This window comes from Monopterus albus, unplaced genomic scaffold (assembly GCF_001952655.1).
Source record: "Monopterus albus unplaced genomic scaffold, M_albus_1.0 scaffold2.1, whole genome shotgun sequence".
Taxonomy (NCBI): domain Eukaryota; kingdom Metazoa; phylum Chordata; class Actinopteri; order Synbranchiformes; family Synbranchidae; genus Monopterus; species Monopterus albus.
Window position 1 is genome coordinate 1,367,830 of NW_018127882.1, and position 18,933 is coordinate 1,386,762.

The 18,933-nt window shown below is 44.1% G+C and overlaps 1 protein-coding gene across 3 annotated transcripts in view; it reads right to left on the reverse strand.

The window, feature by feature from the left end:
- ebf1a (EBF transcription factor 1a) overlaps positions 1-18,933 on the reverse strand; it is a 52,871-nt gene that overhangs the window by 31,892 nt on the left and 2,046 nt on the right. For all 3 annotated transcript variants that reach the window (XM_020596280.1, XM_020596263.1, XM_020596272.1), the window contains exons 3-6: positions 18,119-18,182; positions 17,345-17,400; positions 16,094-16,167; positions 14,535-14,603 (exon numbers count right to left, since the gene is read on the reverse strand). In XM_020596280.1, coding sequence (XP_020451936.1) covers positions 14,535-14,603; positions 16,094-16,167; positions 17,345-17,400; positions 18,119-18,182 — 263 coding nt within the window. The remainder of the gene's footprint in view (positions 1-14,534; positions 14,604-16,093; positions 16,168-17,344; positions 17,401-18,118; positions 18,183-18,933) is intronic.

The window sequence follows — 18,933 nt, forward strand, 5'->3', positions numbered from 1 at the left end:
GAGCAGGGTATAAATACATCAACAACAACATACACGCACAACAGCCGAGACCCAGGGCCTAATCTCACACACTTGGCTAGCACACCTGGTTAATGTTAAGAGGGCAGTTATAGTCAATTACATTCCCATATAATGCATGAACCTCCACCCTGCCTGTGCTGGGAGAGTAATTGAAAACAGGCGCAGAATGCACTGGGGTCCAGGCAAAAAGTCAACTTCCCACCCCTGACTTTTGCATTTTCTACAGTATATGTGCTGTCTCCCTGTTCCATATTCTGGAGTTCTGGGGGCAAATGTAAGGGTTAGGAAGGGGTGGGGTTGCCATTTGGATATAAGGCAGTGAAAGAGCAGGAGGATATGGAGTCATATGAGGTATTGGAGAGGAAGACAAAAGGAATGGGAAGGAGGAGTTGCTGAAGGCTTTGTGTCCCAGGTGAGGTCCATGGGAGGAGCAGTTAGGGTCGGGATGTAAGAGGATGGTGGGCTGGTGGTGCCAGTGGTTGTTATCCATGGGGGCGGGGTGGGGGAGTTAAAGGGGGACAGCGGTTAGTAGGAGTTTGAGACTGACAGGTGACATTACCCTGCGTCATGGCTGGAGGAACAGAGGGACAGAGGGCACGATGGTTATCCAAGCAGAGAAATGTCACTGTCCAGACACCACAGTCACACACGCACACACACATACAGACACAAACACACAAAGATTCAGGACAAAGGAGTCTGGAGTCTTTGAGAGCGAAAAAGGCTGGCTACAGTGGACAGAGATGAAGAGATTACATCCTCTCCATTTAAAAAAGGAGGAAATCGGAATAAAGAGACAAAGCAGAAGAAAAGGCTGAGAGTCACTGGCTATATTATTATGAGTCAACAACCTTTCATTTATTCATATCACCTGCTTTCTAAACATAAGCTTTAGTCCTTTGGTGAAGTTATTTCTTTTTTCACATTTGTCCCTCTGCAATCCCTTCTCTGTTGTTTTCATTAAAGCCTAACCTAATTTCTGGCAAAGCTTATAAAATGCCCATATTGCTACACATTCGACCCCATTGATTTAGTCTTTGGTTAAATATTCAGGACTGTAGATGCAATTAACATGCTGTTAATGAATAATTGATTGCATCTTAAGCGGCCATAAAGCTCATGCATATTAATTATTGAAACAGGAAATATGAAAAAGCACCTTCCTTGTTTTGCCTCAATCAACCTTCTTTCATTTTGTTCCTTTAGTCAGGAAGGCATGTTGAGAGTATTCAAGGGGGGATGCGGAACTTGTGTGTGTATGTGTGTGTGTGTGTATAGGAAGGCGACATTAGACAGAAAGTGCTATGAACACTATGCAAATGGCTCCCATAAACACCACTTTAACAGCTCTCATATGCATTTAGCTTCCTTTTGAGTACATCCATTTCACTCACACATACATCTTTAGGTGTGTGTCTGTTACGGCTCGGTGTGATGTGGAGTACAGTGTGGGTGAGCATAGTGCTGACAGCCTCACTGTGACAGAGGTACTAGCTGCCTGTTTTGAGAGGCAAGCGTTTACCAGAAGCGAACACAACAACAACAAAAAAAAAAACAAATCCAGCAAACACAGGAGGCTTGTCAGTGTGAGACTAGAGATCACTCAGCCAACAATAAGCTTTCCTCTCCCACTGTGTCTCTACTGGTGTATGGTTATAGGCTGATGTCGCCCCTGGCACCTCCCTGGGCCCCGGTGGGTGGGGAATAATAGTGCAGCGAGTGAGATGGGGGTGGGAGTCAGCATGAATGTGCCTCGCATTAATGCTGCAGTGCACCTGTGGTCAGGTGAATATTCGACTCTGCTCCATATGCGTTTGTGTTTGGGGTTTGTTGTATGTCCTGCGCTCCCAAACCACTGTTAATGTCTTAACATGAAAAAATACATTCCAGAGGCAGCCGCACACTCCAGGAAAACACCAGCTTACATTGTGGCTTGTTATTTATTTAGCAGTCAAAAAGCTCTTGGAGGTGTGTACGTGTGCTTTACCCCCCTCCATCTGCTTCTGCGGCACCCAGCTAACTACTCGGCAGTGTTGGTGCCTCAGAGCTAAAAGTGACAAGCCGTCAATTGTGTTCCAATATTAACCCCCCCTCCCCAAATGCCTGTGTGCCCGTCTTTTTCTCTATGATGTTGGCTTGATCAAAGAAGCAGCACTTTGGTAAAAATAATCAGGGAGAGTGAGATGGAGGACACCATGCTGCTTACAGACCGATGAACGACAGCCAGTCTCCCAGCAAAAACACTAAATTCCATTTTTGTTTTCTTTGTCTCTCCTTCTCAGTCTTTCTCAATACCTCTTTCCTTTACTCTCTCTGACGGGCAACATGAGGTGCCGGCTGAGCATGACTCAGTATCTTCTATACACAGTCTGTAAGTAGTTTATGGAGTGTGCAGTATACAATTTTACCCTGAGGTTGAGGCTTTATGCTGAAGCTTTTTATATGGACAAGAAGGCAGCACTCACCAATGCTATTTTCTCATTTTGTTGTTAGAATTCTAAAAAGAGATTGAAAGAGGGCTGGGCAAAAGATAAAAGAGAGAAGCAGACCAACAGAGAGACAGTGTATGATAGAAAGATGCCCCATGTGTGTGTTTCATCTTATCTCTGCTAGATTCACCTAGCAGTGTGATTCAGTAATCAGCAAGAAGGGCTAAAAGGGAAAGGGATGGACACAGAGAGACAGAAAAGAGAAGAACACACAGTAAGCACACACACACACACACACACAAACACATGAAGAGAGAAAGAGGTGGATCTCTGTCAGTGGCTAATTCTCTGGGTGTGGGAAAGCAGAGCACCTAACACAGGTTGGCCTGGTTTCAGTAATGAGTTTGATTCTTCTCTCTGCCTCCTCAAGTCTCACTGGGACCAAGACTACATAATAACACCCAGAACACACACACTCACACACACACACAGAGGCACAAACAGGTCTATGGGGAGCTAATTATTCTCACCTGTGTTAATTATTGCTGTAAGCCAATCAGTGGACTCTGTGCTAATTAGGCAGTGTTAGGTCTGATTATGTTTTGCAGCAGGCCCACTCAAACTGTTATCTACCATCCTAGTCCCCTCAGGCAAGAGAGGAGTGAGGAGAACAGGTGGATGCTTGCCCTGTGTGTGTCTGAGCATGTGTATGTGTGTGCCCATGCTTTATAATAAATAACTGAAGGACAGCTTATATTCACAGTAAAAAGAAAATCTATTTCTTTTTGAATCAAACTTTTATTAAACAACACAAACCATCAATTCTCGAGTTAATTGGTCTTGGTTTGGGGTCATTTCTTTTATCTGGACAAACAGCCCCTCTGCCCTTTTAGTTAATGAGGGCTGATCCAGGATCAGGTCTGTCACCATTGTCACCTTTTTTGCCCGGATAACCCCTCGGATTGATCCGCACATCACACATGCAACCCTCATTCTGCGCCAGGAGTGCTATCTGTGTGTGTTTAGCAGAGAAACGGAGATGCACAAGAAAGAAGGAAAGACAGAGAAGAAGGAAGCAGTGAAAGCACAAATGTGTGTGTGTGGTGTTGGGGGGGGAGGCGGGGCTGTGGATGGCCTCGGCTGAGAAGAATTGTAAAGAAAAGGGAAAAGGGAGAGAAAAGAGGAGGAAGGATGAGAGGAAAGGGGAGAAAGAGGGAGAAAAAGGCTGGAGGAAACCTTCCTCTTATGACACGATTGATTTTCTTTCAGAGGCTTGAGCCTGTCACTACTTGGTCCCCCACTCCTGCACACACACACACAATCACACACACGCAAACTCTGTGCCCTGACCTCCACGTGTGCCTGCTGGTCCATACTGGGTCTAATGACACTGGGGCCTCCCACAGATCAATACTAAGCTGTCACTCAGCTGGCAAGCACACACACACACACACACACACACACACACACACACACACACACACAAGCAATTGGACAGATGCAGACACACATGCACACATGCGAGGTATGCGTTTGCACATTTGTGTATGCTGGAAGCGATGTTTTCTACAACCTCAGCAGATGCCCCCCCCCAGCGCCTACGTGCACGCACACACACTGGACCAAAGCCATTTTCTCTCTCCATAGCCGTTGTCTCACCCTCCTGCCCCCTCACACTGAGAGTCTGGATCCTGATGTAATATTGATGAGTGAAGATGGGGGCCCTATAAAACTGATAGGTCCTTGTGATTGTAAATTATGAATTGTTATTGATTTAATGTCAATGCCTACCTAAGCACGCGTGCAGATACACCCCCAGACACACAAGTATTCCTAGACATGCAACTGCTCGTTTTTTTGCCCAAAAGGAGGATAGCCATTTCTCCCCCCCTTCTCCCCACTAACTTACTCCACGTCATTCACTGCCATCTCTTCCTGTTTCTTTTCTTCTATCCACCCCCTCCCTCATCTCAAGTGCCACTTAGAAAACCAGAATGGGGCTCGAGCCAAACTCTCCTCTCAGCAGTTCAGTGTTTATGCGACTGTCTCCGTGTGTGACTTTTAGTGTCTTGGAGTCAAGATCACAGAATAAAAAAAAAACAAACAAACAAGCTCAGAGATCATTGCAGTCAAAAATTTTCTTTTAATTCTTGACAAACGTGATCATTCATGTCCAACAAAAAATCTGTTGATTGTGAAAAGCTCTGGCTAAAAACATTTGTTTGTCTCTGTTAAATCACTAATTATAGCCTGGCACAACACAGGGCAGATGCAGGCTAATTCACCATTAGGCCGTTTGGTGTTTATTAAACTTTTATAATGTGATCACTCTGATAACGGCACAATTGTTTCCCTGGGCGTGTGTGATTATACTATTGTACCCCTCTGTCCCCTGCAATGGCTCCTGCCGAGTGTGTGTGTCCGTGCGAGTGTGTGTGTGTGTCTTGGAGCTTGCGGAGTAGTGTTTTCCATTTCTCATTAGAGTGGCACAGACTCCTGCTGCAGGGTCAATGAAGGGGGAGAGGCTGGGTGAATATATATGTGTGTGTGTGTATGATGAGGTATGTATGTGTGTGTGTCTGTTTGAAGGGGAATGGGGTGGTAATGAGCGCAGGAACATAATACTACGGCGTCCATTAATGCTCTGAGGCAGTGACATTAGGCATACTTAACTAATAGAGCCAGTCTCTGCAATTACCCACTGTTATCTCTGCAGCTTTAGAGGGGAACCGGCTTTAATAAATGTTTGTAGTAATGTGATAAATGCCAGGTTTGCTCATTTGTAATCTACATTTCAGGACAAGGGGAAGCGGGTGGATCTAATTGTTTTCCTCTGGATTTGAATGTGGTTAAGTTCACTGAAGTCCTCTGGAAAAAAAAAAAAATTTCAGAACATTTTCCTCCAGGTACATCTCTCTCTGTTGTCTATCTAGTTACAGTATATCTCTAAGTCTTCTCTCTCGTCTCTCAGTGGGGTGCTGTTACAACTGTCCTCCTGTCTAACAGAAAAAAGCAGTCCACACCCGACGCTCACCGTCACACTTCTGCCTCCTCTTTCATCCCGGCCCACATCAGAGGCGCGGCGTGATTGTGAGTGTAAACATCTTGTCGTGCTAACATTGGCGCCATGACAGAAGAGAGACGCGCTTCATTAACGGCAAGCTTGTAAGTTTGTCTTTGTGTTTGAACATGTGTATGTGAGCTATATGTCTGTCCATAAGTGTGCGTGTTAGAGAATGTTCTAGGGCCAGCGGTACATGGAGGAGATGGATAAACTCCTTCTGCATATAATGGTAACCCAGTTTAAGAAGCATATTCAACTACAAACCTGCAGGTTATATAGTCCCTTAAGTATTACCTAAGATATTAGATTGATACCTGCTCCATGTCAGACACCTCCAAACTACTCTCTAAAGATCTAGCCAAAAGAAAATCTGTCAAGTAAGAAGCAAGTAATCACTCGCCACAGAATGTACACCAACAGTTCCTCCTCCGTGCACACCCTTCACTCTTTTGGCAGTAAATTTTTTCTGTTTGTGTGAAGACAATAGCCAGAAGAAGGGGGTGGGGGGTGGGGGGATGTAGCAAGAGAAAAAGAGGGTACAAGAGGGAGGTAGAGGAGAAAGTGGTGCTGTTAATTGTTTTCCAGAAAAAGGTTGCGAAGGTCTGTGCGTTTGAACTGAATGTCACCTCATGTAAATCACAGCTCCTGCATCGGAGAAACCAATAACTGGGATAATTAGCGTGACACTCTCCGGTAGCACATGCAAAGATCGAGGGAGAACACGCTGCCGAGGAAGAGCATTCGAAAGCGGGGAAGATTCCAAGTGTGATTAACCAAAAAAACTTTCTGAGTTAAATCTGGAGTTTTGAGTGGGAGGACCAAAGAAAAAGGCACATAGTTAGAGGGGGCACATAGACAGAAAAACAGAGAAGAAAAGGAACAAGAAGAAGAAGAGAGACACATGGATGGAGAAAATCAGAGAGGGAAACACAGAAGGAGAGGAAACATTCTTGTCAGCGAGGTCAAGCCACTCGATAAATAAACAAACAACGTTAGCAGCATACACAAAGGGGGTGAGGCGGTGTAGAACAACAAAGTATCTCAGTCGATTGCCTACGCCTTACTTTGTCTCCCCTCATCAGTTACATAAACACAAACAATGGCCTTTAAATTCAGCTCAGCTTTTTGAAGTGGAACAGTGACATGTGCTCAGGTCTCATTTGTTGATGATTAATGCAAAGTAAAAAATATATTATCTATGTGAGAATATATCATCCCTTTGATCGAACACTGCTGTTGACCATTAACTATCTGCATGCTGACGTCCCTGCTTTACGCTTAATTACGGTAAAGACGTTTTCCTTGAAGATTTCCTTTTGTCTCTTAACATTACAGCTCATATTAGTCATGCTCAATGTCACAAAACATATTCAGAACAGCAGATATGTAAAGGTTGAACTCAGAGATAACAATATAACTATCAGTCTATATCTGTCGGAATATAAGCTTTTTTATTTAAGAAAATTAAAAAGCATTCTGCAGGAAACTCTCACATAATCAGAATGTTTTAAAGAGATAATTGCTGTGTTGCAGATTCCCTCCACCGCTATCACACTACATATCTCTCCCTCCCTGTCTCCCCCATGCCGTGCAGGTTTTCCTTCCATTGTGGCGTGTGAAACGGAGAGCACCGCTCACAGCACCTGCCCAGTGATCCATTCTTCCTGGAGGGACCGATGGAAAACAATCAACAGACTATACATCTTGCTCGGGCACAGCGGGTCATCGGCACTCATCCTGGACACCTGGACTTACATCCTGGGCTACAGTGCTGAGGTAAAGTGCCAGAAGAGGGGCGGGGAGGAAAGCCAGTTGATAGGAAGTGAGACGCCAGGTTGGGGGTATGGAGCTGGCATCAAACATACTGTCTGTGTTCTCACTTAGCAGAAATAGTCAGTAAACAATGAATCATCAGTCAGGGCTTAGAAGCTATACTGCTCAGTGACACATTGGCTCAGCCTGCTGGGAGAGGAGGCCTGAGTATCCTTCACTGTGAGGGGCTGCTGTGTCTATTCAATTAGGAGCAGCAACACAGGTAGCCATGTAGCACATTGACTGTGAGAGAGCACTTAGTGAGCTGTGAGCTAGACTGTCCACACTGATTAAGCACTGGAAAAGAAAAGCGTTGTTCTTGCCACACACACACACACACACACACACACACACATAACCATGCACATCCAGACGTATAGCATCACAATGAAAGGCACACACTCACGCTCTTCATGCCTCATTTGAAAAGCAAATTGAGCGCATCTTCTAGGGCGAGTCACAGACTAAATCCTGGAAAACGTTACTCTTCCCTCACTTGCAGTACCACACACGCTCACACATCATGCATGAGACCTCTCATATGGCAAATATATCCTCATTCTATTTAACTCCCCTTCTATCTCCATCTCTGCCCTGCAATTTCCAACACCAAAAATGTCTTAAATAGCTCTCGGAGAAGTAGGACGCTACTCATTTGGGTCAGCTCTGGCCCAGCAAACCCTTTCATTCTGGGACAGAACAAACACTGACACAAAGGCAGAGGCAACGGCCAAGGAGAGTGGCCAGGTCAAGCAGGGAATGTCAAGCAGTAATGACAAAGCACTTTGCAGAGAAAATAGAGGCACAACTGTACCATTTTACAGTAGCTCCAGCCAAAAACGTCTCATGTCATAAAGCCCAGAACTTTTCATTGTTATGACATTTGTAAATTACCTTTTATATACCCTAATAAACTGTTTGTTAACTGAAATCAGCTGGGGAACATTAGCTTAACTACCAATAAAATGTGAGAGCAACTCAGCCTGAGTTTATTGGGAAAAGAATTAAAACAAAACAATGAAATAGACACACAAACGTAAGCATTAAAAATACTTACATCCAGTGTGGTCCTCACTTTTTCCTCATCACAAAACAGCTTTTATTACTTTTATATTTGATATTGGAAGAAACAAAGCCAGTTACACTCTGGGAATGATGTGATAACTTTGTGTGGGGCATTTGCAAATGAAAGTAAGCCAGTTGTTGAGGGTGAGAGTGATGAAGGTCCGGATGAGAGAAAAAGAGGCAGTGCTGTTTTAAAGGCTCCTCGACCTCCAAACTCCCTGCTGTCAATCAGTGCAGCCATCCATCCCCTGGGGTTGCGCTTTCCTCCAACCAAGTGGGGGGGAGCAAAGCGGGGAATAGAAAGAACACAACCAAACAGATGCAGAGAGCTGCAGGTCAGTGTGTGTGTGTGTGTGTGTGTGTGTGTGTGTGTGCACACATTACATTTTTGCATGCCTGTGGATTCTTATGACTGCGGATGTGCATGCGTGCTTTTGTATTTGTGTATTGTTTATGAGTTTATCTGACGTTGAGAGCTGCATCTTTGTTTATGGGTATGTGTTCTTATGTGTGTGTATATGAGGCAGATTTGTGAGACTACCAGCACCTGAGGGAGGGGAGTTCTGCCTGCATATCGATGAGCCAGCAACTCTGCCTCTTTGCCCCTGAGCCCTGCACAAACACCACAATCAGCTCAGGGCTAGTCCTAATGTAACTGCTTCCTGCTAAGACTGCACAAAGAGAGACTACACATCACCTAAATAGAAATAAGGGCATGCTGAAAATCACAGCACAACCTGAGAAGATCTCTTCCAAAGAGAAACACCAACACCAGCTCAAGGAAGCTTAAGCAGAACACAGTCCACCAAGCAAAGCACTGTTGCCCTCGGGCTCTTGTGCCTCTGTTTCAGCTCCTCTTTGTCTAGGAGGGAAACAGAGGTGGGGAATTTGAGTCACATGACTTAACTTGAGTCAGACTGAAAATCTGAGGACTCGAGACTTGCTTGACTAACACTGGTAAAAGACTCAACTTAGACTTGGTATTCATGACTTGAGACAGATGACTCAAAATTCCATCCACCCATTACCTATACCACTTATTCCTGAATAGGGTCATAAGGGGGTGGGAGTGGCTGGGGCCAACCCCCGCTGACACTGGGGGGTTACACCCTGGACAGGTCGCCAGTCTATCACAGGGTTGACACATAAACAAACATCCACACACACTCTCATTCAATCCTACAAGCAATTTAGAGTCACCAGTCAACCTAAGCTGCATTTCTTTGGACTGTGGGAGGAAGCACAGGGAGAACATGCAAACTCCAAACAGAAAGGCCTCGGGCTCGAACCCGGAACCTTCTTGCTGTGAGGCGACACTGCTAACCACTGCCTCCCCCCGACTCAAAATGAATTCAGTTTTTTAAAATTAACTATTAGCATTTCTTTAGACATTGAGACGTTTTATTTTTGAAACACAATTGGGTGACTTTGTGCCTGCAAGCATGGCAACCTATCAGAATGCGACAGACCAATAGAGGGCAACACAGGATGCAGCTATGCAGCTAGGACTAGTCCAAAGATAATACAGTTTGGATTCAAGGATTATGTTGTTGATGACGGTAGTAAGAAGAGAACAGGGGTATGCAAGTATGTAGCAAAAAAATCTGCAACATGACCACAATTTGGCTGGTCAAACATTAGCAAGAAAGCTAGTGTTAAATATTAGATTAAATAAATTAAATATTAGTTAATATTAGATGTGGCTTTAACTCGATTGTGGATTTTATTGATAAGAGTTTCTGATAGGTATGAAATCTATGCCTTTTTTATTTAATTGCTATTAGTTTATAGGCTACGAATGCACAATTGAGTATCAGAGGAAATTTGTGAACGTTTCACTTAAATGATAATCAGAATTTTGTACGACTTGACTTGCGACTTGCTTGACTTATAGTAGGAACTCGACTTGCTTGGTAACCGGGGACTTGCTTGTGACTTGTACATGTGTGACTTACCCCCACCTCTTGAGGGAAATGTGAAGCTAGTGATAGATGATCTGATACACAACAGAAAATCAGCTGTGAGAAAAAAAGTGGAATAGAGATAGAAATAAAACAAATAATAAAATAACAGCAAATAAAAAACAAATAATGAAGACATTATTTAAATGTCAGATACATCAGCAGATACAGTGTATAGAATGTAGGATAGCTGTACTGTAAGTGTGTTTGCACTCTAACACAGTCACAGATATGAAAGTGAAACTAAGCTGAGGGGATGGAAGGCACTGCCAGTAAACCACATTAGCATCAAATGCAAATAAGTAGGGGGCTAATGGCTGGACAGGTGCAGACTGGGCCTCTAAATGACAAACATGCGCGCACACACACACACACACACACACATACACAGTCGCAGACACACACACAAATGAGATGGATGAATTAAACATGGGTGGGCTCGGTTTGGGGGGCTGGCAGGGCTGACATAAAGTCAATGACATACATTATTCACTAGTGCACGTTAGCCCAGCCAAGGCAACACATGACCTCTCACCCCAGGAAGTGCATCCAAACATAACAACCAAAACAATGAAGGGGTTCCCCACTACAGAGGGAGACAAAGAGGAGGAGGATCCAGAAAATGCATTCCTCAAAAATATTACTGGTGGAAAAGTTCATTTGTTCCTTCCAGACATGTCAGGTGATTTGGTACCGTCTGGCCATACCAGGTCTAGAAAGATGAAGCAAAACTGTTTAGTATGTTTCTGGTCCTAACTAACTAACTAACTAACTACCCACCATGAAGCTGAGACTCAGCCTGTTCCACTGGCTCACAGAACAGGAAACTGTCGACCATGACATCATCTTCCCCGGGAGGAGCACTTCCTGTCTGACATTCTTCACTCAAGACACATACACACTCGCCAGGAAATGGCCTCTATCAACACACACACACACTCCTCGGGAAATAGCCAGCATTGGTGCGGATACACAAGTACAATCACACATGCAAGGAAATGGGCCACATCAACAGCAGGCTGCAGAAGTGTGTGCAAACGCAAACCCTCACAAACACACACTCAAAAACAGCAATAAACCTGAAATAACATTGACTGTGCATGTAAACTTGACACCCCACTTACCCCCACCCCTACCACCACCACCACCACCACCATTCCCAGCACTGTGAATGGAAAGGCGGATTATGGGCTATGCCGGGCTATCCACTGGATCCTTATCTCTGGTCACAGAGAGTTTCTCTCTCCCCCTCGAGAGATGCTCTCCCTGCCTGGGGGACACCCTGCAGGAGGCCAGGGGGATCTGGACAGGCAGAAAAGGGCCACAGGACACAGGTGGCAGAAGGCAAGAGAGGACACATGGGACCAGAGGGACAGTCATACCCGAGCTGGGTTGAGAGATTTGCCCACAATTACATGGGTGTAAATGAACAACAACAGTTCTGTGGGGAGGTAATTTAAGAAAAGCTATGCAGAGAGGCAGCAAAGGTGAGAGGGAAATGTGTTTGTGATTTGAGGCCTATGCAGGCAGATGATAGACCGACTGGCAGTGGCTGTATATGATTAGCCCCACGCTAACCAGGAGTGAAAGCGAGAGGTGGAAGTGAAGGTGTGTGTGTGTGTGTGTGGGTGGGGGTTTAAGGTTAAGGGGTTCCCCTCATATTATCCGGCCCCTGTAAGAGGCTAAAGTGGACCACACATTTCCCTGGGGAAGACATAAAGAAGCGCATAGGGGCTTCTAACCTTTCGGCTGCTTCCCCTCCCCAGCGTCAGGCGAAGGCCTCTCAGAATTTCTAAGAACTCACCTATCAGTTTAAATTCAAATAGATTCTGAAACTTGTCGCAGTTGTAAAACTAAATGCTGCTGCAACCATGATAGTCCTAACCTAAAAGCCAAAAAGCAGGACAGACTGTGGAGGATGTTTCTTTCAAATTCTGTAAAAAATGAAGTTAAAGTGCCTTTTGCTGTCAGAGCATAAACAACTGTGCTACATAATTAAAATCTGAATCATTGCGCTCCTTGTTGATGCATTAAAACCCAGAGATATTCTCATTGCAACAGGAGGCGAGAGAAAGAGAGGGGGTAAGAGAGATTCTCCTGGTGAGTGAGTACAGTACCCAGAGTGGTGCTGACCCACACTGTACCAGATTTGTTCTCCTAACAATCAAATAAGTTTCTCATTAGCTGACTTTATTTTTCCTCATTCCTGCAGTTTTGCTGCAGTGGCCTGTTTCTCCCTTCTTAACGAGAGAGCTAATTAGGCAATCAGACCCATTACTCTTCCAGAAGAGTTAGCGCTAGCCCAGCTAATTAGGGCTGTAAAATCTAATCATCTCTGCGAAACAGCAGAGGGCTAACGAGCCCATATTTAACGAACTAAATAACTTCAAGGGTGGAGAGGGGCTGCTGATGGTATTTCTTTATGAATTTGAAAGAGGGGGACTCATGGTAATTGAGTCAGTTTCCCCCTCACAGTTGTTTGTTTGTTTATGAATCCTTGATTATTACAACTGCCAAGAGTATATTGGTACTAAATCAGTAAATGTATAAACCCTCCTCTCATTATTCCCCCCGTCCCCCCTTTAAAAGTTAGAGTAGCTCCCCCCCCCAACTGCTCTCCTCTCACCTGACCTATTTTTTTGTCCAGCACGAGTGCTTGCTGGAAAGAAAAAGAGAGAGATATTGCTGTTGTTTTCCATCCCCCTGTTCTAATTTGTTGTTCGTTAATGCTGCCCTCACACCTGAGCCATTGTGTGCCAGGGGAATACCGCCAGTGAGCAACCACAACACATGTTCAGTGTGGAAAAGCTGCTCACAGCAGAGATCGGCCTGTTTCACCAAGGCAGCTCTGCTCAAACTGCGGAAAACTGAAAGGGAAGGTTTAACCCTGGTGAGCTAGCATGGTGCCCGTAGAGAGTGCGCCGATGGGAAATTCAACAAGTATGTGCAGAGGAAAACAAAAATCAGAAATATGGCGCAGATTGATGGGCAGGCGTGTTGTCTGAGGCCACGTGGTTGGGTGCAGCTGTCTCAGGGAGCACTGAGGTGAGGCCTTCCGCTTCGCTGGAGCAGAACGAGGGTGGCGCACGCACACACACAAATTCTCACACACACACACACAGGTAAAGAAGTGCTTTTGACAGAGCAACAGTGTGAACAGGACATCTGTGTTCATCAGATAGCACAGGTCACTGCCTCATTAACACTCACACAAACACATTTGAATGTGACAAATTCAAATCAGCCTTGAAACTCTAAATAACCTACATTTAATCCTTTTCACCTGATAGTGCAGTTGTTTGGGCATACTATCAATCACAAAATACAGATAAGGTGAAACTATGGCATGTTTATGGATAAGCACTTCATTGTGTAAGTGTGTACTGTCATACTTGTCTTGATCATAGCAGCCCTAAATCTGCATGCTTCAGTGACTGCTCAGGCGTAAACAAATAATGTCCCTCACACTGTTTGTCCACATGTGTGCCACACATGCACACAGTAAAGGCTGGATTGTAAATCTGCAGGGCTCCCCCCCCCCGCAAAATTGCCATAACTCATGCTAGCAGCTGTATTGGTCAGAAGTAGTTTATGTCAGCAGGGGAAATGTGTCCACTCAAAGAAAAGTGTGAGTGTCAAAAGCGGTAGATAACCTTTAGTATCGCACCCGTCTATGAGTGAGATTTGCACACACACACACACACACACACACACACACATGCACACAGGGCTGTAGCTGTAACCCTAACTGCTCATCAGCAAAGTCATGAGCAAACATTGTCTGACCACACTTGAAGCAGAGCTCAGCTGCTCTATAATTGCTCCCCCACTTCACACACATACCACTGGAATATTATTTACTGCTGTTTCACACATTTTGCTTACACAGACAGTTATGGTTTCTGAAATTTAAACGACCTGCTGGCCTGCTTTATTAGCTAAATCCCATGTCAGAAATTGCTTTTATCCGCCCGTGTTACTGGAAATGTAAATTAAATTTTGTCATGATTTTATAGCTTTACTGTGTTGCATCATTTGCTGCCTGTGCATCCTACGCACACACACACACACACACGCACACACACACACACGAGAAAGACTGAGAAACACAGTGCTGCGTTGGTGTCTGTGATGACGGCGCAGCATGCCGTTGGCAGAGGTTAAAGGGCAAAGTTTGCTTACCTGTCAATGATGACAGGGTCTGATGGGGTCTCATTCCTGTTGCCACAACTCTTCTTATCGCAGCATCGACTGTAGGGAAGCAAGAGAAGAGGAGGGGGGCAGAGACAAAGAGGACTTAGTCACCAAGATGTGAATGTAGAGAGCATGATAAGTTACAGGGCAGAGAGGAAATCAGATGAGTGTAAAGGAAAGAGAAAGAGGAGTAAAAGGGCGTGAGACTTTTGTGGAGTTTAAGAAGAAACATGAATGGGATTTCTGTCAGGCTTGCTGAGGTAAGACCAGGGCTCTAACACTACAGCAGGTGAGATCAACAGGGTGATCTTAGGCAAAGTTTGGAGGAGAAGAGCAAAAGCAGTGAACTTGAATGGAGCTGGATCCAAACTTGAATTAGCCTCCAGGGCTCAGGTTAGCTCCATTTCTGTCAGACATCACATAACCAGACATCTTATGTTCTCTGTTTTTGCTCAGTGCTCGTCCCCTCCTGTTATCCTGCCTCTCTCTCCCGCTCTTTCTCTCTCTCAGAAGTGGGTCACAGAGTGGTCCCACTGGACTTGGGGAGTATTGCATGCCGGGTAGAAGGGGGATGCATACTGATGTGACGGGTCCTTTCTGAAGCATGTGACAGTGTAATGCAGCACAATGTAACTGTGTCTTGTGAGACATCAACCCCCTTATATCCCCCAAAAAGTATCATTGTGTCTACTTTTTCTTCTCTGTCTGCTCATCTGTGCGTACAATATGCATGCCTGTGTGTACCTGTGTCTGACTGCCTGTGTGCATCAACTGTATTTGTGTGGAAGGAGATGAAGACAGACACAAAAGAGAGTGTGAGATGAGGGGAGAGAGAGAGAAAGACTGAGACACCCCCCTCCCATGTCCCTCAGGACAGGACTTGGAGAGCCAGATCAGATTTCTGATCTCGACTGTTTCCTGCAGCATATGAAAACAAGTGGTCTAAAGTGCCTTGTGTAATAACCAGGAAGTGGCTACACTTTTTTGCCACTAGCCATTTTTCCACATGTAACCCTCTGTGTATTTCTGGATGGCTGGTTTGGGAGAGGACAATCACATGCTGCGTGATGCTTTTATTGATTGAAAATAGCCTGTGAGAGCTTTGCTTGCTTACTACTTTTTAGTGTGTGTGTGTGTGTGTGCGTCTGTATTTTATGTGTAATTCGAGCCCGTCCCCCTCTGCACATAGCTCACTGTCAGGACACAGCAAACTGCATGTATTACACAGACTAAGGAGGATGGGTTTGAGTAATGAGCTTTTCCTTGTCCTAATTAGCTGAACATAAGAAGGATACACACACATATATACACTGACACATACTCACACACCCCTACCAACAGAAATAGGCCAGGGCCCATCTCCCCAACCCACTTTGAAGAAAATGATAAGATTTCTGTTGTAGTTTTGCATCGCTCCTCATGTCTTTGCCCCCTCTTTACACCAACAGAGACACCTCCACCGCAAGAAGAACATTCATCTTGATCTGGACTATTAAGCATCGTCTAGATCAAGTAAGAAAGTTGTAGCTGGGTGTATTTTTTCTTACCTGCACATAATCTCATGGGTCAACAGGACCCGACACATCTCTGGATTTTTATCCTGGCCCTCGTAGACAATCGCCTAAAGAAGAAAAAACATATATATATACATATAATGTCAACCAGGATGCAGGGGCAAAGAAGAAACAGAAGACTGTGTATGTTTCATCTGGAAGTAGTGTTGTCTAATCTAGCAAATGTGTGTATCGTGGAAATCCAGTCCTCCTGAACAGGAACGCTCTGTTCTGACAGAGACAGTAAGAGAGAAATTATTTGTGTATGTGCGTGTGTGTGTGTGTGTGTGTGCATGCTTGTATTTGCGCATGTGTACCCCTGCGTGTGCATATTTGTTTGTGCGTGCTTGTGTGTTTATATGCGGTGTACAGTGAGCAGTTGGACTGCCAGACTGGAGTGTAGTGCACCATCTGGTCCATGCAGCACAGCGTCCAAAAATCTAGTCTGGTTACCCCTCCAACCCCACTCAACATGCTCTCCAGGGCTGTGATCACCCTGCGCACACACGGAAAAAAACATGCAAACACACGCGCACATCCATGTGCGCACAAACAACATCCCCTCCAACTCCCTTCATTCTAAGGCAACTGTCTTCAAGCCTAATGGCACTAGAGGCAGAACTGGCAAAACAAAAGACCTGATATCAAGACAGCATTGAAAAGGCTAATTTTCTTCATTATCTAATTCATCCTAACGGAGAATCCCCTCAGTGTGCGGCAGCCCACATGTGCTGCTATGTATTTCGCTGTGTGACGGAATCGGCCATAACATACTTTGGGATAGTTTGTTCTGTTTCACATTGAAGAAATGAGGGTCAAGGTCCTCAAAGAGTGAGCTGGCATGCATCACTGTCTCTCTCAAACACTAACACAACCGCTTCTGTGCCTCACTGAGATATTCACACCCAATATGTGCACAATCACACTATCTCTCTCACACGCACACATACACACCTACTGCCTGATGCTTGTAAAAACACATGCACACCATCCCCACTTACTGGCTGCTGTGCAGAGGTAAAGTATGAGGACACATGTCCTCTACTTTTCTGGGCCTCTGTAAATGTATTCCACAGGTAAGACAGGTCGTTTATCAAGCCGGCTGTACTGTGCTGAAGTTGAGGGTTTCAGACATGGGCATGCAGCAGGGTGGGAGGGCGGCACAGTTGGAGGTAGGGGAAACATTCACACCAGCACAACCACTGGGCTGATGCAGAGCTTTTAGTTTCATGCAGAACCTTTTACCTGTTTAGTCATGGAGTCAATGAGACGGACGTACAAGTCCTGCTCAGTCCTGATACCTGCAGAAAGCCAGAGAGGGAGGGTGTGGGGTGGGGTGGGAGGGAGACAGAGAGAGAGAGTGTGTAACTTGCAGATTTGACTTCATATCTGAAAGAAAGCTTTCCCCATTTTTGGGGAGATTTCAAATCACACATTTTATTCATTCTGACTTTCCCCATGAGACACTTAGAGAAACTGGATGAGTCCAAACTGGTACTAATGACTTTCAGTCTTTGTTGCATCATGCTAGTTTACTTGGGGCTAAAATAAAAATAACACAAATAACAATAATATTAATCTCTTCACCTTTATTTTATCTCTAAAAAACATTTATTTTATTTTCAAAATTATATTCAATATAATTTAATTATTCAATCAAGACTAAAAACTAAACATTAATTAGAAATAATTCATTTTGCACACTTGGGTTGTTTACTCTTTCCGAAGTAGCCCCCCCCCAGAGAAAATACATTTACTGTAGGAATCAGAACGTAAACAACAACAACAACATAATAACAATAATAACAATAATAGTAGTACAGTTAAAGTGTAAACAACATTAGCAGCATTTTATTAAACAGGTAAAGTGCTGCTAATCATTCATGGTAAACAATTAAAGTAATTCAACCAAATGATTAAGCATATGGCGTCGTGAGTTTCCTGAGTTTCCTCACTTTGCTGTGTCGTATCATGAACTCGCTGTTTTTGTTATCGCTCCAATAAGATGATGGAACTCACCGTTACTGTAGAGGAGCTGAAGTCTATAATGGATCCCATTGTTGGTCTTTTCCCCCGTCGTTTCCTGGGAAAATTAAACCAAAACAGACCCGATCAGAGCAAACCACCTCCTCCTGTGACTGTACTGCGCGTCCACAACTTGATATTTGTGCATTGCTAACATGTTACTCTCCCTGCAAGAAAGGTCCAGTTTAAATCGCTTCATTTCTATCAGCCGATAAAAATGAAAAATAAAAAGGCTGTTTGCAACTTGAACAAGTTTTATTGTGACACTTGGCCAAATATAAACTCAAACTTCCAAATAAATATATATTTAGTAAAATCGCTTTCTTTATAAAAGAGGCCTATTCAAACTTTATTAAACGTTTTTAATGTTGCTACATGCATTTAAAGCATTTTAAAAACATTAATAATTGGAGACATTTATTATTATTATATCAAATAAATCATGGCGTAATGATAAAATATTCTTTAAATACTGACCAACAGTAGATTTATTGTACTATACTGTTGAATAACATACATTTATACAGTTGGTCAGTTACTCACGTTTAATCCCATTGTAATTGAACTAATATTTCACTTGATCTGTTTAAAAATGTAATTTAATGTCTGCAGGAATGGACGACACGCTGCTGAACTGTTAGACGTCATTGGTGGGTGTAAAGATGGGTAAAAAGTTTTACGCACTTGATTTAAACCTTCGTGTAATTTAGTGTAACATTAAATTCGAAGGTTTTGTAATTATAGAAGAAAGCAGAAATAACCAGACGTCTGTGAGTCGTTCAGGAAACCACATGTAAAAACACATCTGT